At 41.8% G+C, this 25577-nt stretch overlaps 1 protein-coding gene across 2 annotated transcripts in view; it reads left to right on the forward strand.

The window, feature by feature from the left end:
• Positions 1-219: 219 nt before the first annotated feature.
• MAN2A1 (mannosidase alpha class 2A member 1) overlaps positions 220-25577 on the forward strand; it is a 128045-nt gene continuing 102687 nt past the window's right edge. The window contains exons 1-3 of one of the 2 annotated variants that reach the window (XM_080371225.1): positions 220-694; positions 13492-13752; positions 24632-24776. In XM_080371225.1, coding sequence (XP_080227351.1) covers positions 560-694; positions 13492-13752; positions 24632-24776 — 541 coding nt within the window. In that variant the 5' untranslated portion in view covers positions 220-559. Of the gene's footprint in view, positions 695-826; positions 1151-13491; positions 13753-24631; positions 24777-25577 lie in introns of those variants that run through there. The other variant, XM_080371224.1, reaches the window with a different exon arrangement.

Genomic DNA, 25577 nt, shown 5'->3' on the forward strand with positions numbered 1-25577 from the left:
GCGGGGGCTCCTTCGGCGCGGAGCGTGTGCGCGGCGGCCCGCGGCGGTCCGGTGGCGGCGGCAGCGGCAGCGGCAGCGCTCTGGCCGCCGGGCGGGGGAGGAGGTGCCAGACTCCGGCGCCGCTGGCAGGCAACGCGGAGGAGCGGAGCGGCTCGTGAGGCGGCCGGAGGGGGAGGAAGGGGCGGGCGGGGGGAGGGGGGGGGGAGCAGCGGCGCTCGGTCGGCCCCGCAGCGCTGCCGCCGCCACTTCCCCGCGGGGCGCCAGCCTGCCCGAGAACCCGATCCGCTCCCGGAAACTCGGCCCGGCTCTCGGCGCGGCGGCGGGGTCTCGGCAGGGCTCCTCGCCCCGGCGCGGCAGGCGGCGGGGGGCAACTTCTCGCACTTCTCCGGAGAAGACTTAGGGCTGCCCCGCGCCGGGGGCGCCGCCGCCGGGGGTCCTCGCCACCCGCCGCGGCGGGAGAACTTTCACCTGCGGGCGCGGGGCGGCGAGCGGGGCCCGGGAGCGCCGGCCGCGGCGGGAGGAGCGCGGCGGCGGCGGGGCCGGCCGGGCGGCCGCGGAGATGAAGCTGAGCCGGCAGTTCACGGTGTTCGGTAGCGCGGTCTTCTGCGTGGTGATCTTCTCCCTCTACCTGATGCTGGACCGCGGCCACTTCGACCACCCGAAGAGCCCGCGGCGGGAGGGCACCTTCCCCAAGGTGAGCGGGGCGCGGCGGGTGGGCGAGCGCCCAGGCCGCCGGGGCGGTGGCGGAGGTGGCGGGGACGGCGGCAGTGCCGTCGGAGGCCCCCGCGCCCCCTGCCCGGGGGGGTGCCGGAGCGCGGCGGTGCGGCTGCCCCCCCGGGGCGCCGGTGAGATGCCGCGGCTGCCGGGCCGTTGGGGCGGGGGACAGCGGTGCCGCCTCTGGGCGGCGCTGCTGCCGGCGCGGCGCGGCGCGGGACCGGGGAGTCGGGCGCAGCTCGCCCGCCCGGCCGGGGGCGGCACGGAGCGGCGGCGGGCGGGACGGGCTGGGGGCTCCGCTGAGCGGCCGCCCTCCGCGGGACCGGGGCGGGCAGTGGCTGGGGGAGTGCGGGGCTCGCTTTGCACCGTGGGACCGGGACTGGGGAGGGAGAAGAGGTGGCAGCTCGAGGGTAGACCTCGGCTATGGCATCAACAGGTAGGTTTAGAGAAATACTGACTTCATGTTACAGCTTTCCGCTAAACCTCGCTTTGCAGCCGTAACGGCCTGATAACTAACTGCACCGCATGGTTGAACTAAGCAGCTATGTAGTTCCTCCCTTTCCCTTGTTGTACGTATGGGAGAGAAATTCAAAAGCTGTGTGTCGTGGTCGTGTTCTAATAAGAATTGTTTAACCATGAGAAGAAAAAAGTATTTCAGAGACCACATGGTATGCAGTGCAGAATGGCAGAATACTGCTGTGTATAAATAGCTTTCTTAAAATAGTGGACCCAAAAGTGTTTAGAGGCTTCGAGGAAACAGAAGAGCTCAAAAGGCTTATTTAGAAATGAACAGTTACCTTTGACAGAATAACTAATTTTTCGTTTAATGTAAAAGTAATAGCTGATAGTGTTTTGTAAACGGTAAAGATAAAAACCTCGACTATATAAGGCAGAGAAAGAGTGCAGATCTGTGCAGCCTTTGTTCCTTCAAGTTACAGTTCAGAGGTCAGCCACTAGTTTTTGTAGGAACTAAGAGAGTGGGAAAGCTTAAGAGGAGAAAACATCACAAAGCTGGCTAAAGCATCTGTATCTGTTCAATATGTAACTCCAGCAGGAGAATAATGCCATGTGTGACACTTGTAAAAAGTGCTGCTTTGGTGATATGGTGATATCTTATATGAGGAGATCACTTCATGTGTCTTTATAGCACCAGTTGAGTTTAATCCAGGTAAAGTCTAGAACAGGAAAGCTCATACATGAGGGGTGGTTTTTCTTTCTTTTTTTTTTCTTTTTTTTAAATGTTAACGTTTTGGTTCAAAATACTAGACCGAACAGGGAAGATCTATTAGACATGTTTTGTCTTGTGTTGTCAGTATCATGCGGTTGAAATTCTTGTCTGTGTCCTACAGTGTAACACTGGTGTGCGATGTAACATGGTCTTCTCCCTTGTAACCAAGGGTTTAGTACCTTAATCAGTTGTTACACCTCTTCCTTCTATGTGATATAGTCAGCTAGAGGCAAACACTTCTCCTTCCGTCCTCCTCCCTCCCCTTGGTCTTCTAGAACAGTCTGTCAGTGTTCACTCGTCTTGTCCATATGTCAGTTTCTTTGAGGCTGCTGACTGTCACTGGAGAATCCTCTGCCTGTCAATGTTTTGGCCCTTCCTTTGGGTGAACAGTTACCTTCTTTCTTACTACTTTATTCTTTGAGGAAGTTACAGATTAAATTGGTTTGATCTTGTCATTTCCTCTTGCTGCCCATAGGGTAGAAATTTTTCACTTTGTTAGAACTGGGAAACCTCTGACAACCTAGCAGATGCTTTCAGAGCCTATAACACTAGTTTAAAGTAAACGTGAAAGATTAAGAGTGGAGTAGAAGCCACCAGAAATATTTGAAAGGAACAGCTTTAATCCTCCTCAGCTGACAATGAGTTGTGTCTGGGCCCTGTTGCCAGAACTCAGTGTACTGTAAGTGAAACTAGCCACAGATGTAGAAACTTCAAGGTGTTCTTGAGAAAAACTATGGCAGCACCGTCTGCCTGTAGATTTAAGAAGTCATTCTCTTTCCTGATGACAAAAGTCAGAACTTTTTTTGCTTAGAAAATGGAATTTAAGCTTTTTCACAAATTATTGGAATGATTCACTTTGTGCCTCTTTCTGACAGTGTGCTAATTTCTCAGCTTTGTGGTTCTGTTAACATGCACCCCCTTTTGTGTCCCAGAAGCTGCATGTTGATCACCTGCTTTTTCCTGACCTATGTGGCTTACACTAAGCTCAGAGGAGAGAAGTGGGTACCTCCTGTTTAGCTTGTGAGCTTTTATCTGGGCTTTTGTTTAATTTCTGCGAGTGTTAGAATTGGAGTTTTTCAGCTGTCAGTGCCTTTCGGTCTGCATTTACCTAAAGTGTCATGGTACCTAATACCAGTAATAAAATAAATTTTTAGGATTGCTGTTGCACTTTCATTTCCACTTTCTCTTCCAGACAAGGCCCCTTCTCTTTGCGTAGTCTTGAGGTACTTTGCATCAGACTCGGTCTTGTGCACCTGCTTTCTTTCAAGCTTATTTCAAGTGTAGTCAGGAGTTGTCCTTCTGGAGCTTGCTTTCTGGTTTGATAGTTCAGGCAGATAGTTGTTCAAGAATGCCAACAGAAGTGTCTTGCAGAAATAATTTTTGGACAAGATCTCCCAAGGTGGGTGAATATCCATAGGTACATGCCTATGTGGTCAGGCTTGGGAGGCAGTTAGTGGCATTGTGTCTTTTTAGGTGTTGGGTTTGCAAAAGCTGGCATCAGTAGTCAGTTTTACAGTGAATGTTATCCACACCTATCCATGGTAAGGTGGCATCATGGCAGCTAGTAGAACCTGGGCTGAAGTGATTTATAGCCTTGTCATCATTGGTGGTGCATTTAAATCATAATATCAGAAGATGTGTATGTTGCCGTAGAACTGAACTCCCTATTAATTTTGGGAAGGTTAGGTACCTATAATACATGGAGATCAGTACTTACTAACCTCTCCTCTGTAATTCCTGCATATATCTTTATGGATCCTGCCTGTTTGTGAGGTGTATATTATTCTTACGATGGCCTTAACACAAGCTCTACCTTTCTCTCTGAGCCAGTTCCTAGCCATAGGATGCTCCTGTCTCAGAACATGTCTTGGGACATGGTGTGCCCTAGCATCATGTCTTAGGCTAGGAACAATGTTACAACATTGTGCAGAGATGAGCTCAAGGTGGAGGAATAGCCTTAGGTGCGTTTTGATATTATTATTATTATAACACTTGTCAGTAAAAATCATTGTATAAGAGTCTTCTAGTAGAGTATGGTGGAAAAATGGTTGAGTGTATTGTTTTTGTCTGTAATAACACAGAATTCTCTGAGACATCTTGTGTTATTGTACAGCGGAGAGAGGTGCAGAGTGGTGGTTAGTCCTATGCCACTCCCATGCAGCGAGTGTCAGGTACAAGCGATTTGCGAACTAAATGATAACTACTAAATGAAAAATACATTGAAATGCAGTCTGAAGTAGAATAAGTCCATAAGCAGCTTATCATGAAGAACCGGTGCTACTGTATACAGGTGAATACCAAATACTGATGAGCCTATATGAATCTATTCTGTGTTTTGGACCCAAAGAGAAGAAAATAAACAGCTTAACATGGCTTGTTTTCTCAACTAACTTTACCTTGAGTTAGGATGGACTCATAAAATTTGTTCATTTACAGAAGCTTGTGGAATATTTCTTCTGCATCTGAATCTTGGTAGATTCATGCCTAAGCATGCATGGCACACATTAAAAATCCAGTTTAAAAAAAATTAAGTGGAGGATTTGTTTGTAAGAGTATCTTGCTTCAGAAATATGTGGCCTTTTGTAGTCTTCATATATAAGTTTATTTTGAGTTAATTTTATGCCTGAGCAAGGCAAAACATCAACACAATGTGGCATCCTCTGTCAGTACCTGATAGGCAGTGCTTTGGATGAGCTTTTTCCTCTTAACTACTTTCACATAGCTTGGTTTGGCTTTTAAGGGGCCATAGCTCCCCTGTGTGTGTAAGGTTGTTTCTGCTCACAGCGCCGCCCCGCCCCCCCCCCCCCCCCCCCCCGCCCATTAACTGCTTTTATGGGCTCACAGGTTGCATTGCATTGAACAGAGGTAGGTGATCAAGTACAGTTTCTCTAGAAGCAGCTAGCTTGTTCTTTTGTTTCCAGTGTTCTTCCTGCAAAGCATTTCTTGGCCTGGCTGTTGGTGGTACTGCTAAAACTCCTTTACTGGATTTGTGTTTTCAAGGCATCTACACAATACATCAAATACTTCTGCACAAATGGCACAAGCAGTGATTATTGCAGCATGGAGTGTTACTTCATCTGAGCTTGCCAATAATTTAATAATAGTACTACCTGGCCAAAATATGAATCATGGTGGGATGGAGTGGTAACAGCAGGAAATTGGGACCAAATACATGGCAGAAACACCAGCAGTTCTTTGAATCTGTATATTGAACAAAGGTGCCTTGTGAACTTTACTCTGGTACTGCTGAAGCAGTACTTCCCCTGCTGTAAGGAAGCACTACTGTCAGTGACCTTGGAGTCTCCATTGACTGGCTGTAACTGCAGCATATCAGCCCATACTTGGTAGTTACTGTGCCCCAGTTCTGTGCTGTGCAAACCTCAGCTCCCTCCAGCGTCGACATGTACGCTTCCTGTTTTGAAAAAGCTCCTGATACGCTATACACACCTTTTCCAGACAGAGTTTTGCTAGGTGTCTTGCCATGGTAAAATAGTTGAAATCAATGGCTTACATGGATTATAAATACACACGTTTTGCTGCTGCATGTTCGGTGTATTTTTATGAGCTCATTAAGGAGTTTTAGACCTATGTTGTATAACAAGGAACGGGACTTCTGTGTGCGGAAGTATTGGAAGCAGCACAATCAGGTATTTATTTGCTTTACTCCAAATGTAAATAGTGGCAGTTAAGGTTGTACATAACTTTGAAGTTGTAATTTTCTGACATCTGAGCACTGAAACATTGTGGGCACAGTGACTTTTAATGAGTATCACATTGTTGCCAAAAAGTGTAGCCAGGAAAACTCTTGAAATCAAATGGCAGTTTAGAAAGCTGACACGGGTGTATCGCAGCGCTGGGTGCACCGGGGATCTTTCCTCCTAATGTACGCACCAAGCTGCTCGAGGGCACGCATTATATACCATAGAGCACCAGCATATCCATAGTACATGGCATGTGCATTGTCATACTCAGGGCTGGTACTAGTTTCCCACTTCCCATGCAGATCAGCGTGCACCTCAGACAGCGCTGCTGAAGCCTTTTACCGACTGCACATGCTCCCCATGCTCCCCAAGCGGGGCTTTGCCCTCCTTCAGCCAGGGGTGGGTTGGGGGTGTGTGGGGAAGGGAGGATAGGGGAAGCTGTTTGAGTTGGAGGTTTCGATCTGTCATTACCACAATTACCTTTGTCCTACTTTCAACTAGTTTTCTGAGGAATGCAATATTGGCTTGTCTCCTCTAGTGGCCAGAACTTTCTAACTTGGAGACTTCTTTCTGCATAATTTACTTAGTGGTGTTCTTATCATTATCTGTTCTTTATTTCCCAAGATAGACTCCCTTGATTAGCAGTCCTTTCATTCATCAGTTTTGAGGACTTGAGATGGTGGGTACTTGGGAGTGTGGGTCAGCTTGACCTAAATTTAGTGGACATTCTTGTTTGACTAAATCAGAATTTGGTAATTCGAGAGTGTAGGCAATGACATCAGGAATGACTGTTGAGTGAAGAAATCCACAGAAGGAAACATCATTTTCCTGGATTTGAAACATTGACTTATTTAAATAAACAAACCCCTGTTAACAACACTTACTAAGTTCACAATCTAAAAGCCCTTGAGTGTTGTGGAAATAATTATGAGCTTAAGATAATGAAAACTTACGAATTCTTCTGCTAAGCTTCTAGTACCTTGTAAAGAAGGAGGGGCTGTTTGTGAACATAATTACAGGTCAGTAACAATTCTTTGTACTTGCTGATTTTCAGAGTGTTATTTGTCTTTACACAAGATGTGCAAGCAATAAAGTTTTGGCTAAGCAGCAGTCAAGTAGAAGCTGATAGCCTCCTTCAATTACAGTCTTTAAATCTGGTGAAAAATGTTGAGTGAAATGTGTTTTTCAGAAACGTAGTAACGCCACCTATAAACGAGTAATCCCTTCTGCTACCTAGAGTCAATGCCTAGCTTAAACTCTATGAACTAAACAAAGTAAGTTTCCTAGTTTTCTCTTAGGTGACCTTTTTTTTTGTCTGAGACAGAGTTTTGTTATTTTGACTTTTGACTTGTTCAAATAAAAATAAGTATTATTGAAATGCTCATACTCTTAATACCATGTAAGCAGTGCCTCAGTTTTGCACTGCTAGCCATTTAAGTAGAGATTCAGTATAGGGCAGGGAGGGGAATCAAAAATGAAATGAACCTGAAACATATCAACCAAACTAGTAGTGACCATTTTTCAGATTGATTGACTTTAAACAGGGAATACTTCTAGATTTGTCTCAATCTCCCTTTCCTTTCTCCTTGCCTTCAGATCACTGATGATGGTGTCAGATTGGTTCCTAACAGCATGTCTTATATTTTTCTTCTTAAATTACATGAAACTTAAGTCTAGGATAATAGTACATTAAACACTCCTGTTACTGCTGCCTCTGGTAAAACAGAATGTGGAAATGCATCAGATTTTTAGAATCTATTTGTCAGGCTGCTGCATCTTTGGAATAGAACTTTCTTATTTTTTAGAGAACAGACTTTTGTTTGGTAGCTCAGTTAATTCAGAAGAATTCCAGTGTGTCAGTAAAATGAGCCTGTTTTAAATGGTACTTCAAAATTAGGAAATCAACAAGATTACTTATATAATTTTCATCATCACAAATGCCCATAAGCCTTCTGCCCAGATTAATAAAGACTTTAAACCTTAACTTGTCCTTTTGACCAATACGTTCTATGCTTGTTGGTTTGTTCTGTGTCCTGCCTTGAAATGTGAGTACGTGCTGAAACAGTGTGTTTGGATATTAGATGCTATATGAAGTTGCATTTCTAACTTTTACCTGCTTGCTTTTTCAGTACAGGAGGTGACCATTTAATTCTACATTTAATATGTTCTGTTCACCTTTACAATAATCTTAACAGTGTACGGAGAATGCTTTCTGGTCTTACCATCTTAGTATGCTGGCATCCAATCAGAGGTTTATATGAAGATTTTAGTGAAGTTGGTAAGTGATCTGTGAGGTTGTACCTGGAAATAGTTGCAACAAGACTGGTGCAGAAAATTAAGATGCCTGCTATTCAGTGCAGCCTGAAAACAAGATTTGAGTCCAGTTTCCTCAAAGCTTTAGCTTACTGTAGTAAATCTGTATAGGCAGCAATCTTGGCTTGAATTCCACATCCTGTGGAGAGGTGGGGATCCCTCTGTTCGTTGTGGTACTCTGCTTTCTTCACCGCAGCTCATCGGTGTACCAGAGACTCTTATGCAGGACACTGCCAGCTGCTTTGTGGTCGTCTGTTTTTTCATGTGGGTGAGAAGGAGAATGGGCTTTGGCTGGTTTCGAACCAAGCACTTGGTGGCTGCTGGCTGAGTCTGGATACAAATAATTAAGTTCCAGCTGACCTAGCCTCAGAAGTCTCTTATGTGGATTTCTCTGCATGCCTGCTTCCATGAGACTTCCTCATCTGTGGGCCTGTCGTGCTTCCACTTCAATTATTTGAGCTAGCTGTCCTTTTCCTGAAGAAATGATCTTTAGTGGCCTGTTGAAAGCAACTGCGTTTAGAAAAGGATGAGCGTTCGCTGAGGAAATGAAGGTCGCAACTGTTATTTTTTCTGCAATGTACACTGCTTAGATGGGAGAAGCTGCCCATTCTCCACTTCCACTGAATAAAGCAGCTTGATCTTTCATTGTGTTACTGGACTTCCCTCCATGTGCCAGGTGGCAGTATGCTCCTTTCTGGAGAGAGTCCTTGCTACAGATCACATCAGCGTCAGAAGCAGAGAAGGACAAGCAGAGGGCAGTGGGAAAGCAAACTGTTTTGGAGTATCTGGGGCATGAAAACTGCTCAAGGGTCCAGGCTGACTGAAGCATAAGGAACTTTTTATGTAGCTGGTTCATGTGCTGGTAGTAGCAGGTTGCTCAGTGCAGCTAGCAGGTATGGACAATTTTTGTTCCATATGGGAAGATGGTGTGCTGATCTGTGCTGGCTTCAGGTTTTGTTGGTGAAGTTCAGCCCTATATAACTATGGGGATGGTGACCACATGCACTGCTCATGACATTCTTCTACTGGTGCAGCTGTAGCTACTTTTGATACTGTTGGATTTGTTGATACTTTGCACTTCTTGTAGAAATAGTTGATTTGCTGTACAGTAACAGCAGGGTAGCAGGGTTACCTTTCTTGCTTTTTAATAAAATCTTGATTTGCACACAGTTACCAATACATAAAAACAGAGAGAAATGAAAGATGTTTATACCAGAGTTGTTATAAACTTATTAACTGGTTGTATAGACCAGGTGAGTCATGTAACTTTACATTGCATTTTCCTGCATTAAAACAAGTAGGTAGATTGACAAAGCATCCTTTAATGATATTCACTTGGACTAAGACATACTTAGCCAGATGGCGTACCTACAGTTTGCTGTGCAGTTAGGCAGGGCTCAAAGTCTTTGGTCAGGATTGCTTATGAGACTTGATGCTCTAAAGTCAGGGGGAGGTCTGCTGACATTTATGAATTGTGCAGCTAGCCAAATTGCACTATCCAGTATCTACAAAGCTATTTAGATTACAAAATTTCAGACATCATTGGTTAAGGTAAAATTGGTGTATCTCTGCTCAGACTGAAGAAAAAAAACCAAAAGCCCTCCTCACTCCCAAATCTGTGGACAATTTTCAAACCTATTTTAACACAAATACTGTTTTGAGTAGGTTTCTAGTAATGGAGAGGACCTGTGTGTTTTAATTAGACCTATTTAATGCTGCCTGTAACAAGCTACAAATCTGTTTTACTAGTCAACATTTGTTACTAGCAATCAATAAGATGAAACAGTATTAGCATAACTTTGCTGTTTTGTTCTGTTTGGCATTTTTGTTTGAAATTGGGCCGTGTAAGTTGGTAGTCTTCTAAAAATGTTGAAACTCAGATTATTTTTGTATGTTAACTGTCTTGAAGAGTTGCAATATTCTCCTTATTTAGCTCATATTTTAAAATATTTTTATTATTGAATACTGTGTTCTCGGCGTTGTCTACTCTTGTCTATTTAAAATGAGTAAGGAGAAAAGGTGAATATGCAATGAAAATAGATCTAGCTTTTGCATAATTGGCATCCATGTGAAATGTTCTACTTATAATGGGTTCCTAACACCTACTTTCATACTGACTGAAAACTGAAGTACATTTCTAGTTGTGACACTTGTTTCTTAAAGTTAAGTCTCATGGCTGATGCATCTCACAACAGAAACTGCAAATATCTTTAAAATCTCAGAATATTTGGTTGCCTGTCAGTGTTAATTTGAGTACTGCATGGGGTCATAGTTGCATGTTCCTAACTGTAGCTTTTTATTTCATGTTTTGCATTCAAGTTGAGTTAGTACATGGCATGTTTAAATGCTTTAAAGACAGGCATGATGCATCTCATAGTCTTCAGAAAAGAAAGCAGGTTTGTCTTTATTAATTCCTGTTAAATTCCACAATGGGAGGTCTCTCTAAAGATTTATTTCTCCAAATTACAGAATATCTACCTTCAAAGTTGAAGTAACATACCTTAACAGACTGTAAAAATCACTGCTCCTCAGAGTCCTAGGCTCAAACCCTCCAGCTTAAAAATAAATAGTTGCTGGAAGTGTATTGCAACATACGAAATCATCATTTGAAGATGATCAGGGAACAAAATACTATTTCTTGTGACACAGGAAGTAGGTAAATTGGTTTACAAAGAAAAGTGTTTTGTCACATAATAAACAGTAAAATGGCAGAACTTGTTATTGTAGATATTTGAAGGTTTAAAGTATAATTTAAATGAAAGGTGCATCTTAGAAATATGAAATATAACATGACTTCCAGATTGGAAGTTTATATCTAACTGCTAGAGACTGGCAGTATATACCAATTGAAGAACCAGCCTAAACACATACTTGGTGGGTTTTTTAATGTTGTTGCTTGGTGTTGGTTTTTTTTCTTTTTTTTTTTTTTTTTCCCTATGTCTGTTACTAGCCAGTGCTGGAGAGACTGTAATTGGTTAGATGACATAAGGCAGATCGGTGGTGTAATCTATGACCAGGCTATTGCTAAGCAATATAGAACACTTTTCTTGGAGGAAGAGGTAAAATATTTCTAGAACATAGGTGAATAAGAATATAAATTTTGAACAGTTGTCTGATGTTACGGTTGTAGAGGGAGTGTATATAGAGGTGGGATAGATATCAACAGTATTTTAACTGCTTATGTACTTGGTAACGTTTATGAACTATTGCCATGTGCAGTGGAACTGGTAAAAATGTGTATAGATGGCAGCTGTACTCGAGCTTCTTAGGAATCTAAAGATCAGAGCCTATGTTGCGCAGTCTGTAAAGCCCCAGTAATTTCTGGGACTTTACGTTATTTTTAGAGTGAGTGGCCTAATAGGCTGTTAATTTTCTGAGTAGGTGAAGCATTCTTTCTTTTAAAACGTTACAGATGTTGAAAGGGAGAATACTAATTTTAAACAGAAATGTATACACAGCTATCTTTAATGTAGTATTTGAAAGTTTTCAGTCTAGTTGTTTCTTTTGTGCCACCAGGGGGCATGGGACTACAGTTTGTTTTTTTTTCTTTCCAGTATCCCAACATCTGCATATTGACTTCCTGTTGTTTAAAGTTTATCTGTTTTTTAAGTTTCTAGATTTTTTTTTTTTTTAATTGTTGATGTTCTAGGATGTTGGACCTACATGTATGTTAGCTTAACCTGGATCTGTTAAAATACATTTTTGCCTTTTGGGAAGCAATAACTGTTTTCTTGTGTGGCATTTTAAAACCTGTTATTGTTTTCAGGATGTATCAATTTAAGAAAAAAAAAGCAGGGGTCACTACTTTACACAGCTCAGAAAATGAGAGGATGAATTTACCAACAGGTTGAAAAATACTAAAATGTATCTTCCGCAGAATTACAGAAAACTTCTGTAAAGATAAAATTACAGGAATAAGGATTTAGTAGAACCCAAAAGGCTGATCAGTATCTCTTGGTAAGGGGTGTCATTTTTTTATCCTGCAGGCTTCTCAAAGTGAACAGAATTTAAAAGAAAGTGTACACCACAATTTAGAAAGGAGGCTTAATTCTTTGCAAACTTCTGCCTAACTAGAGAAATTGTTATTAACTTGGCATTTGAGGAAAGCAGTTTGTCCTTTAAAAGGGAAATGTGAAGACTTCAGGTGAACTGTTGTCAATGGGGAAAAAGGTGTCATGTACAGATGTTGTTGCTAATACTATTCTGTATTACTTAGAAAATAAGGCATTGGTGCTAGGAAGAAGTTTTAGTTCATCACTTAAATCATAGGTCACAGAGTAGCTGTTTACTGAGTCAGTGTTATTTGTGTTGAATGTCATAGGTAAAATGTGAATGGCTGAATGTGCAGTGGGTTTTGTTGTAATGACAGCTTCTCTGAAAAAAACCTTATTTGTATATTGCATGTTTTGGAGTCTGGCCATAATAATAGGAATAGGCCACTTTAATAATAGGAAGTGACTGGTTTTTTGTTCTCTACCTTTTCTTATTATTATTTGGTTGAAGTCAGTCTGAGGAAAGAAAGAAATTACTGTTAAGATGAAATATCCCTAGACCCCTATTAAATAATTTGGCCTTCTGTGATTCTGTAACAGCTAACACACTCATGTCTGAAAAAAAAGCATACCTCTCATTTAAAAGGAGTGGCTAGTACGTGAGATGGCAGTAGCGTTTCCAGGTACTTTGCTTCCTCCTGTATTCCAACAATGCAGTGATTAAATGCTACTAAATGGCTTTGTGGTATCTCTCTCTGCTTCCTGATTGCTTTGTGAGATGCCTTGACTTCTTTCAGTTCACATTGATGTTATTCTATATCCTTCCTCTCGCAGTGCACACTAGAATCATCCACAAAATCCTGTTGTTTGGCAACTGGCTATGACCTTCTGACTGAAAGTGCTGTCAGATTGCGCTGTTTTTTACAGGATTATCTTGGTATTTGTAGTGGGCCAATTATACAGATTATTATGATGATCAGGCTGTTAAGGTATCTGTTACCCCCATTAAGTGCTTTTGTTCATTTCTGTCTAAACTCCACTGATAATAAGAAACTTCATATTTATTGAAACGCTCCTTTACCTGTACAGGAAAAACCTAAAATATATACATCCTGGTAATCTCATCATGATGTGACTGCCTTGTGAAAAATGGCTTTCTCTTTGTTATGATGTAATGGTAAATGAAGAGATAACGTTTTTGCAAATGTATGAAAGACATGAAGAGTTGAAGTCAGCATAACAAAACCGTGTGACCTTTTAAGAATGTCTTTGTATCACTGATTAAATTTTCTGCTGCAAATTCAAGTTTGTGGTGGAAAGTGTAACTTTAGCTCTTTTCCCTTATTCTGAAAGGAGAAGACTTCATATGTTGGTTCAATTTCTTGCTGGTGTGTCTTTACATAAAATATAGAATAAAGATTTATTTGATTTTTTTTTTTGTGTGTGTGTGTGGTCATATACTATTGTGAAATTGATAATTTTAAAACTCTGTGAAGAATTCATCAGAGAAATAATTAAACTTTACCTTTTTTTTCTTTTGCAGGGCCAACTTTCAATATTGCAAGAAAAAATAGATCATTTAGAACGCCTGTTGGCAGAAAATAATGAGATTATTTCAAACATACGAGATTCTGTGATCAATCTGAGTGAATCAGTAAAGGATGGTCAAAAAAATCCAGATGCTATAAACTTCAGTCAAGGATCTGTCTCAGAGCTCTTTCCTTCTGCTTCCGTTTTGCTTGCAGTTGATTCTGAGGATTGTTTGTTTGCTTCAAAAAGTGGAAGTCATGTTCCAGGAGTACAGGTAAGCAGTATGTCTTTTCTGTCTTTCTGCTGGAGTCCTAGTTGTCATTACCTTTTAATTCTGAAAACATCTAATCGCTGGTGAAAGATTGGTGCTGAGCTCCTAGTCTAAGACATAATGGAATTGTTCAAGTGACTGTTGTGTTTAACAGATGTTATGAAACTGTTATGAAATCTAGAAATCTGATAGTGGTTATGAAGAACCAATATTTCAGAAATCTTAAAAACTTCTCAAAACAGCCCCAAACAAGAACTACTGATTATACTTAGGTTATTGTGCCATATATCACCAGTTCTTTGGAAAGAATATCCTCTTACAGTTTCCCCAGATTGTTCTAAAATTGGTGACAAATAAACTGGAAATGGTGGATAGTCTTGTTTTAAATAGGTTTTACATTTTAGGGATATATGTGTAAATGGATTTTGATGGCAAGGCAGAGAATGTTCAAGAACTAATAATTTCAAAATATCTCGGGTACTGTGTTCAGTTTTGAAAGCCATTTCTGTATCTCAGCATTCTTGTGTGTCTCCAGTTTGTATAGGTACTTTGATCAAAAAGGAGGAATGTACGTGATGTTGACTGGTTGGCATGAACTGGGGAGGCTGAAGTTTTTTAAGTCAGACACTTCAAGTTAAATTATTTTGCTTTCTGGTGATGCTTGTGAGTTCATGGACTCTTATATATTCAGTTTTAATGGAGTGTTTCAGGAGCGCTGAGAATACTGTGTGAAGTTTGTGATCTGTGCTGTTTTTGGGAGTCTTGTGGGAGTACTATAAATATTCATAGTACTCTAAAGCAAAGATTAGATTTTGAAGTCCATCTTTCTCATTCTAGAAGTGAAAGTATTTCTATTGCAGGAGAAAGACAGTGGACTTAAGGTGAATAAGTCACATATTAGAACAATTGTAACCTATGATGTATCATTCATAACACCTTTAAGCTCATCAGGGACAGGCACACCTTAATATGTCTTCTGCAGAGAAAATAGTTGCTTTTTTCTTTTTTTAAAGGCAGTATTGACTTTTCATGTTTCTAATATATTTTAAGGCTTCTGTGCAGGAAAGTAAAGCATGTGGACCTGTGATTGTATGTTTTGAAGTTACTGAATTGTTAACAGGTTATTTCTCATACAATCTGTTACTGTATTAAATGAAGTGCTTCTTTTTTAGGTGCATTAGAAATAAATTATAGTAAATGTGAATTGTGAATTTAGAGGTGAAATATGTTGGCTTAATGTCTTGGACATGTTAACCTGTTACCAGCAACATGTAACAAAGTAAAACATGTTTGCTTAAACTGTTCTCGTGTTTTGCTTCACGTTTGCAGAATGTCAGAACATGTACCTACAATCAGCTAGTGTTACCTACATACCTAATGGTAGGCTGTAGTAGCTAAACTGCTTTTTGATAATTTTCCTTACATTTAAGGTTATATGCATGTGCTTAAGAAACAAATACAGCAGGGAATATGCTTAATACTGTTCTCTGACTCTTTTCTTTCCTTGCTTTGCACAGGGAGGGAGGGCTCTAATACTCTTTGCCTCATTGCATTAGTACCTTGTACTCAGCAGGTTATCCACCATTGTCATTAAGTCATTTTAATACTGCTTCGGTGTTAACTCTTTCTCATCCTGTGAGTCTAACCTGCATTTCAGTTATGGAATCTAAGACCTTGACTTCAGCAGAATTCCTGTAACAACATGGTAAAGAGCTGATCTAAATTAGTGTATTTGAATACAGTTTTAACTAAGTAATACTTTGCCAAGTCTGATGTATTCTGCAAGCTCACTTAACTTAGTTTCTTGTAGATTTTTTTCTAAAGACTGAGAAATTCAGAGTAGATTATTAAGATCATTGCTTTTTAAAGAAATTATACTTTAAATTCTAAAACAGCTTGTAAGTGTTAATTACCTGTGGTTCATACAGATTTGGACCTTACTTTTTCCATGTTGGTCTTTTAAGTGGATGTATGAGAATGAAATGAGAGACTAGAAAGAAGTAAGGGCTAATATAGGTGAGACATAATGTCTGAATAAATATCACTTTAGAGAGTGGAGGCAGAAGAGGCTTCCCTGAAAAAATTATGGGAGATCATTATAGTCTCCCATAATGGAGGAACTATTGTGAGAATGCATTCAGATATGGATTAAAAATCTTTGTGACATTTCATTGAGAAATATTACTGGGACTTGGTACTTGAAGAGATGATGTTCTTTGCATAAATTGGAAAAAACAAGTTAATAATAACATGAGGGCCTAAAGATTCTTGGACAGATAGCTAAAGGATCTTTTTCATGGAGGAATTGTAAATCAAGAAATTATATACTTTGTTACTTGTTGTGTTTGTAAGTAGGTAGGAAATTGTAACAGAGCCGGCCGCTGAAAATAACACTAAATTGAGAATTGATATAACTCAAATTAAATAGAAGACTAATGTGTACTTTATTTAAAAGATAAAAATGGGACTAGGTAATAAACCCAACAAAATTAAGAACTCCAGATTAAGTACAGTTATGACCTGACACCTTTTTTAGGTTAGTAGTTCAAGAAGTATATGGAATTTGTGCTCAATGAAGACAGAATTCTCAAGAGTCGTCATGCTGAGCTGGAAGGTTATTTAATTAATACAAAGAGATGTCTGGGCTCTTGTCCCTTTCAACTACTGAAGCATCTAACATTGTGCTTGGTAGTGTTGCTCCTTCTAAAAATGAGGCATGAATCAGTTTTTAGAAAGGTGGCCTGAAAAGGCACAGGCTATGCTTTTATTATTTTTTTTTGCACTAGTTTAGTGTTCATGGAGGTAAATGGGATGTTTGCCCAATACTTGCATTAGTTCAGCAGTTAAGAGTCCCTCAGTACAGAGAAAGAATAAGCCCATAAAGAAAAAAAGACAACTGGTAAGTTTTTGAATGTTTTAATTAAAAAACCTTGTAACAATGTGACTGTCTTCTGAAGCAGCCATAATAAAGACAGGCAGCATCCTTTTCAAATTTTTGTCTACTTTTTGTTATGAAGTCCTTGCTTACTCTATCAGTGTTTTATACTTAGAAATAAAATCGAAGTATATCCAGGAAATACTTCTACCTTTTGTGCTTCATACCGACTAGGTACTTGGAACTTAGTCTTCACGTGAGTGTAACCTGGTCAAGTGATAATGTAACTTGTAATTAATCATTTGCACAACTCTTACTAAGGATGTTGTTCTATGAAAGATAAATACTACTTAACATCTGTCTTCTGGATGTCTTGGCCTAAGTGCAGTGATTTCAGCCTGATTTATTCCAGTGGAAGTTTTTAAGTCCTAATTTTTTTCATGGCTTTTTAAAACTGTTTCTGATTAACATTCAAATCAATGAATGATGGAATGGTTGAGGTTGGGAGCAACCTCTGGAGGTCATCTGGTCCAATCCACTGCTCAAGGAGGGTTACCTACAGCCAGCTGCCCAGGACCATGTCCAGATGGCTTTTGAATATCTCCAAGGATGGAGGTTGTACAAATTCTGTGGACAACCTGTGTCTGTGCTTAGTCATCCTCATAGGGAAAAAGTGTTTCCTATGTTCAAGAGGAATGTCCTGTGTTTTAGTTTGTGCCTGTTGCTTCTTGCCTTGTCACTGGAAATGAACCTCATTCCTCCTACTCTGCAGTCTTTCTTCAGGTATTTGTACACATTGGTAAGGTCTCCCCAAGCAAGTTCTCTAGGCTAAACAATTCAATCTGTCTCAGCCTTTCCTCATACGAGAGCTGCTTCAGTCCCCTCACCTTAGTGTCCCTTTGCTGGACTCCCCAGTGCATTGAGGAGCTTGGAACTGTACAAAATACTCCAGGTGTGACCTCACCAGTGCTGAGCAGAGGGAAGGTTTGCCGTGACCTGCTGGCTGTACTCCTCTTTCATGCAGCCCAGAATGTTATTGGCCTTCTTTGCTGCAAGGGCACATTGCTGTCTTGCATTCAGTTTGGCATCCACAGGATTCATATGTCACATTCTGCAAAGCTGCTCTTCAGCTGGGCTATCCGCAGCATGTGTGTGTGCTTGGGGTTGTTCCTCCCCAGGTGCAGGACTTTGCAATTCACTAGTCAAACAGGTTGATGTTCCTGTCAGCCCATTTCTTCAGCCTGTCAAGATCCCTCTGGAGGGCAGCACAAACCCTCTGGTGTATCAGCACCTCCTCCCAGTTGTCATTACAAATTTGCTGAGGGTGCACTCTGCCCTGCCATCCAGATCATTAATGAACATGTTAAACAGGATCAAACCCAGTAGCGACCCCTGAGTAAACCACTGGTTACTGACCTCCAACTAGATTTCACGCCACTGATCACCACCCTCTGGGTCTGGCTGTTTGGCTGCTTTTTGTTCTGTCTCACTGTCTGCTCATCCAGCCCACACATTAGCAGCTTCTCTATGAGGATGTTACAGGAGACAGTGCTGAAAGCCTCACAGAAGCTGAGGTAGACAATAGCCACTGCGTTCCCCTCATCTGTCAGACCAGTCATTTCATTGTAGAAGTTTCTCAAGTTGCTGAAGCATGACTTCTCCTTGGTGAATCCATGCTACTACTGCTGTTGACTTTCGTGTCTTTTGTGTGCCTGGAAATGGTTTCCAGGATTAGCTGCTCCATCACCTTCCCAGGGATCAAGGTGAGGCTGACCAGCCAATAGCTCCCTGGGTCCTCCTTCTTGCAGTTTTGATGATAGGAGTAACATTGCTTTCCTCCAGTTCTTGGGTGTTGTCCCAATCACCATGATTGTTCAAAGGTTCTTGAGAGTGGCCTTGCAGTAACAGCAGGCATCTTCCTCACTACTTTGTGGATGCATCGCACCAGGGCTTATGGACTTGTGTATGTCCAGTTAGTTTAAATATTCCCTGCCCTGGCCCTTTTCCATGAAGGGCACATCTTTGTCACTCCAGACTTTACTGCTGGTCTCTGGGACCTGGGATTCATGAAGGCCAGCCTTACTAGTAAAGATTGAGGTGAAGAAGATATTAGGCACCTGTCTGAGTGATGAGTAGCCAGTTTCTCCGGGAGAATGCTGTGGGAAGTGCAGTGTCAGAAGGCTTTGCTAAGGTCTAGGTAGACAACATCCATAGCCTTTCCCTCATCCTGTAAATGAGTCACTTTGTCATAAGGGAAGATCAGGTTAGTCAAGCAGGACCTGCCTTTCATAAACCCATACTGGCTGGTCCTGATCACATGGTTGTCCTTTACATGCCACATGGTAGCACTTGAGATGATCTGCTGCATAACTTTCTCCAGCAGTGAAGTCAGCCTGGCAGGCCTGTAGTTTCCCAGTTCCTCCTTCCTGTCCTTCTTGTAGATGGGCATCAATTTGTTAACCTCCGGGCAACTGGGACCTCTCTGGTTAGCCAGGACTGCTCATGAATGGTTGGCAGTGGCTTGGCAAGTGCATCCACTAGCTCCCTCGGTACTATTGAGTTGATCCCATCCAGTCTCCTAGTCTTGTGTGTGTGTAAGTGGTATAGCAGGTCGCTGACCATTTCCCCCTTGGATTATATAGGCTTCATTCTCTTCCTTGTCCCTGTTTTCCAGCTTAGGGGCATGGTTCCCAGGGAACAACTGGTCTTGCTAAAGACTGAGGCAAAGAAAGCATTAAGTACCTCACCCTTTGTCACTGTCTCCCCCAGTATCCAGTAAAGAATAGAGATTTTCCTTAGCCTTCTTTTTGTTGCTAATGTTTTTATAGAAACCATTTTTGTTGTCTTTTATGGCAGTAGCCAGATGAAGTTCTAGTTGGGCTTTGGCCCTTCTGATTTTCTTCGTGCATAACTGCATGACATCTTTGCAGTCCTCCTGAGTTGCCTGCCTGTTCTTCCAAAGGTCATAAACTCTCTCTTTTTTCTTTGAGTTCCAGCCAAAGATATCTGTTTAGCCAGGCCAGTCTTCTTCCTTGCTGACTTGTCTTTCTGCACATGGGGACGGCGTGCTCCTGTGCCTTTAAAATTTCCTTCTTGAGCAATATCCAGCCTTCCTGGGCCCCTTGACCCTTCAGTACTGTCTGCCAAGGGACTCTGTCAACCAGGCTCCTAAAGAAGCCAAAGTCTGCCCCTCTGGAAGTCCAAGGTAGCAGTTCTGCTGAGACCCCTCCTTACTTCTGTGAGAATCAAAAATTCATTTTGTGTTTGCTATGCTCAATTTGTCCTTCAGCCATCATGTCACCCACAAGTCCTCTGTTTGCAAACAACAGGTCCAGTGGGTCACCTTCCCTAGTTGACTCACTAGCTACATCAGGACCTTCCACACAGTCCAGGAACGCTCTAGACTTTCCTCTCTGCTGTGTTGTATTTCCAGCAGACATCCAGTAAGTTGAAGTCTCCCACAAGAACAAGGGCTAGTGATTGTGAGACTTCTCCTAACTGCTTATAGAATATTTCGTCTGCCTCTTCATCCTGGTTGATGAAGAGACTGGTCTTATAACAGACTCCTACCATGATATGTGCCTTGTTGGCCTTCCCCTGAATTCTTACCCATAAACCCTATTGCCTCCATCATTCAGCTCCTGGCAGTCGAAACACTCCCTGACATACAGAGCTACCCCACTGCCTCTCCTTCCTTGTCTATCCCTTCTGAAGAGTTTATAGCCATCCCTTGCGGCACTCCAGTCATGCAGGTCATCCCACCATGTTTCTGTGACGGTAACTATGTCATAGATCTTCTGCTGTGCAGTGGCTTCTAGTTTCTCCTGTTTGTTGCCCATGCTGCATGCATTGGTGTGGATACACTTCAGTTAGGCTGTTGATCACACCACCTTTTTTGGGGAGAAGCCTAATTCCTACATGACCATTCTCAAGTGCTTCTGTAATTTCTAACACATCAATAACCCTTGTATCTGCTGCCTCATGGATCTACATCCCCTGCCTCTGCTGAGAGGGCAGACTGAGGAGGACTGTGCTGGCACACCATCCCTCAAACACTCGTGTGCTACCCCTGGGGTTATCTCTACCGAGCTTTGTTTTATCCCTTTCCTGCTTCAAATCTGCAGGCTGAGCTCCATGCACACCAGCTGCTCTCTCAAGTAAAGGCCAGATTTTCCTCCTTGTCTTCCTGGCCCATCTTTCCTCAAGATTTTGTATCACTCCATTGCAGCTTTACAGTTGTTAGCATCATTCCACTGTGTCTGCATGATCCCGACAAGATCAAAGGCTTGCAGCTGCACATAGATCTTCTAACACATCATGTTTATTTCCCATAGTGTGTGCATTAGTGTACTTTAGAGAGGCTTCCAGGCATGTTGATTTCCCAGGAAGGGTAATTGTGCCTTGTAGGCACTTCCTTGCTTACGTGCAGATGCTGCGTGACCCTGCTTAAGTCCTGTTTTGTTGATTTAAAAAAAAATAAATACTATTTTATGCTTTCATGTCGCATCACTCCTGCCCATCACTCCTTCACAGGGCTGCTGGTAACACACTCTCCCTCCCACTTTATTCCTACCTAAAAGCTCTCCATAACAGGTCAGCCATCCTCCTGGCAAAGATGCCTTTGCCCAACTTTGTGAGTTAGATCTTGTCTCTCCTAAGCAGGCACTGGTCAGCAAACAGGGTCCCGTGGTCATAGAACCCCAAAACCTGTTGCCAGCGCCAGCTCTGAGACCTGTACTATCGGTGTTCTCCTCTCACACCCCTACCCCTCACTGGTGGGACTGAAGGGGATACCACCTGGGCCTCCATGACCTTGATTACTACCCTCCAGAGCTCTGTAGTCGCTTTTGATGCAGTTTAGGCTGCCCCTAGCAGTATCGTTGGTACCCACATGGAAGAACAATGAGGGGTGGTAGTCAGCAAGTTGGAAAACCTTTGTCGGTTCTTCTAAATCATCCCAGATCTGGGTCCCTGGCAGGCAGCAAACCTCTCTCAATGGTGAGTCAGGTCCTTGAGCCAGATGTTTCAGACAAACTGTTGATTAAGGTTCCAAGATCTAGTTCCTGAATTGCATAATCATGGGAGCATGGTTTGAGATAACTGTAAGGTAATAGACATTAACGAAGAAATTATGTATGTTATGGACTGTAAAAATTGCAGACTGCTGGAAGTTGCTTGTGAAATTCAGGCTCCATCTATGAGAAAAACTCACAGGAATGTGGACAATTTCATGAATTGTTGCTTTTAAACAAATACGTTTTCATGGTGGAAATATCAAAAGAGTTTAGCAGTCCTAAAATCACTTGCTAACAGGCAAAATTACAGAGTATGCATTTAATTTTCTTCAGAAGGTTGCATTTCACAGAAAAATTATGGTTCCTCAAAATCATATGTTCAAAAAGCAAGAAAATACGTATTAGGCTAATTTAAATGTAAAACATATTTTGTCCCTTCAAGCTGGCATTACAGAATGCATATACCTGTAAATATTCCACCTGTATTTTCCATTAAGCAAAATTGTTCAAATCTAGAAGCAATCATAGTGGAGCAGTGACGTGACAAGATACTCGTACAGGCCATAGGCATCTACAGCATGGACACTGTAGGCTCTGCTGCTTCTAGGATTGCAGTGGCTTGTATTCCCATCTAACATTACTTACTTCTCTTTGTATCTTAAGCTAAGGGTCTGTGGTGGGTTGGACCTTGGCTGGTTGCCAGATGCTAGCCCAGCCAAGTTCAGCCAACTGCAGTCCTTTTTGGCACCCGGCCTGGGAAATGAGAGATAAGGACAGTAATTGGCAGTGGTAATGGCCAAAACTTGGATTGGACATTGCCAGAGCAAAATAACTGTGGGGATTCTTCTCTTGTAATGAGGTGAAGGAAGAAGGGGTGGAGATTTATTGTGTGTCTGAAATTTCCACTTTTTCAGTGTTACGTCATTTTGATTTTGATGTGGTGGTTTTTTTGTTTTTTTTGTAGATGTAAGTGAAGTTTGTGAAGAGTGTGTGATGAATATGTATTTGTTGACTGTTCTTACATATAAATTTCACAGAGGTGAGGGTGGAATGTACTGGGTGCACATAGCCCAGGTGCTGGCAGCAGGGGGCTCCAGGGGTGGTGTCTGTGAGAAGAGGCCAGTGGTGCCCTGTGCCAGACACAGCTGTTCCAGCCAGCTCCAAAACAGACCCACCACAGGGTATGGCTGGGCCCTCCTTCAGCAATGGTCGTGACACCTTGGGGAGAATATGTTTTTAAAAAGGGGGGAAGCACTACAGGGCAGTGAGGTATAAAGGGGAAAAAAAGGGGGAAATAACCCTGTGAACACCAAGGTCATTGAAGAAAGAAGGGGAGAAAGTGCTTTAGCTACTGGAGCAAGCTGGGGAGACCGTGGCGGAGCAAGTATTTCCTGGAAGCCTGTGGAGGACCTCCTGCCAGAGCAGGTAGATATTTTTGAAGTAACTGTGGCTTCACACTGGAGGGGTCCCTGAAGGACTGAAGCCTGTGGAACAGTTATGCTGGAACAGCTCTTGAAGGTCTGTTGCTTGTGGAAGGGACTCAGTGCTGGAGCAGGCAAGAAGTGTGAGGAGGAACCATTACAGACTGACTGCAACCCCTATCTATACACCTGCACCACTTGGGGCAGGAGAACATAAGAGGAGCAGGGAATGAAGGAGTGAAGTTGAACTAGGCTAGAAGAGGGGTGGGGAGGAGGTGTTTTAGTTTTGTCTTTCTTTCTCACTGTCCAACTCTGTTTTAATTGGCAATAAATTAATATTATGTTCCCTAAGCTGTGTCTGTTTTGTCTGTGATGGTAACTGGTAAATGATCTCCCTGTCTTTTGTCTTGACCCATGAGCTTCTGATCTTATTTCTTCCCTGTCCTGTTGAGGATGGAGAGTGAGAGAGCAGCTGGGTGGAGGTTTGGTAGCCAGCCAAGGTCAACTCATCACAAAACAAGGCCTTAACTTCTTTAGTCAGGTGTTTGTTTCAGATGTCTATTTTTCTGAAGTTTCCTAGCAGGGCAGAAAACAGCTTACCACTGGAAATTTTAACTCTTGTGGTGTTCATGTAGGAAATTACTCCAGCAGGCTATTTTTGTGGAAGTGAAATGTTTGTTGAAGAAAGCTTATTAGATGTATAATTGCATTCTAACATGAGGTTAGAACTAAACTGAAGTTTAGTTTGTTTTCTAAGCTGTGGTGCCAGCAAAAGGCTTGTCCAGTGATAGTTTATGTTCATAAAGTTTGCTGCCTTTCCTGAAAGCAGACCAGAGCACTAAAAAAAAAAATATCAAAAATCTGGGTATGGTAATTTTGGTCTAAACTCACGTTAAAAGATTCTTTTTGAAGCTGTCTGGTGGTATCTGAACTTCATGAGAACCTGTTAAAGTAACTAGAGTTGCTTTTTTTACCTGTAATCTTATTTGTATTGACAAGTGAAATACTTCCTTCTTTGTATAATTAGGGTACTGGGCAATGGAAAATACATAAGGAGCTTTGTTACAGCAGTCGGCTACAGTTCTGAATGTTTTTTGTTGATAGTTCCTTTCAGTTCCCTTTTATGAGTTTGACTTTTTCTTCAGTCTCTCTGATGTTGTCATCACTTCTTACTGCATGCTTAGTTTGTCCTTTTCATCATCTGCATTCCCCTATTTAGTGTGTTGCGCTATTCTGCATAATCCTCTCTGTACACTTCTGCCCCAGTGCCATTGCGAACTGTCATAATTTAAGTCGTAAGATTTAAGGCTCTTATTCCTACAGTTTATCTAACCAATTTCAGTTTCCCCAGAACAGAGCTTGCCAAGTACTCGTATTCCTGCCAGCAGTGTCTTGGGTGTCCTAGAGTGACTTGAAACTTGGTCCTATTGTCAGTTTTCTATTCATTTGACACTGCATCTCTCCCTGTGTAATAAGCAAGCTGATCCATTTTTGATGAAAACAGCTTTGGTTTTTAATAGCAGAACTGTTTCTGTGAATTCATGTTTTATATTCCTTTTACTCTTTTTCAGATGTTGGATGTCTATGATATTCTTCCTTTCGATAATCCAGATGGTGGCGTGTGGAAACAAGGATTTGATATCACATACAATGAAAATGAATGGGACAGTGAACCGCTTCAAGTTTTTGTTGTGCCTCACTCGCATAATGACCCAGGTAATATTTTAACTGAATTAATTTGTGCATCTATAGGCTTTTGAATTAAGAAATATATTGCCATTTCTGTTGAGATTTGGGGGTTTTGAAGCGTATCTCTTAATATGTTAGATTTAACTCTAGGAAGGCAGTTAAGCAAATGTATAATTCAAGTGCCATTGACTTCAAGTGACAACTGTTATGATAAAAGTTTTGCATGTACTTATTTATAAACGGCAGTAGAACTCCAGTGTTAGTATTGGAGTGTAATATGGATTTTCTGTATTGATTCTGCTGATAACCCAGTCAGTTCATTCATTGCTGCATTAAGTATGGCCTGTTCTTATTTTGACTTTTTGGCCTGTCATAGATATTTAACCCTCAGCCTGTATTAAAGAGATGTGGTTTTTGGAAGGCACGACAGTGGCAAATCTGAGGTTTTTGACTGTAGCAGTTTAAGGTTTTGTGCACACTGCCCCCATCCTGGAGTGGGATAATACAAAGTCTAGATTTGAACTGAAACCTAGATATGCTTGCATAATTTAACGTCTTTCTCCCAAGTGGATGGTTACTGTGTAACAAAATGGAGAAGCATCATTTTTATTTTGAAATGACAGTAAAATAGACCAAAAAGCAGTGAATTATACTGCTATAATATACTCCTGGTACATGTACACTGACCATGAGAAGCTGGTGAAGCTGCTTGTTATTGTGGAAAGCCACAATTTCAGTGATTTTAAACTTTACTGCTGTGTATTTTGCTCTAATAATTTAATTTGTTGGTTGAAGGTACTGTGGATCTGAGCAAAGTAAGATACGGTA

This window comes from Falco punctatus, assembly GCF_963210335.1.
Source record: "Falco punctatus genome assembly, chromosome: Z".
NCBI classification, from domain to species: domain Eukaryota; kingdom Metazoa; phylum Chordata; class Aves; order Falconiformes; family Falconidae; genus Falco; species Falco punctatus.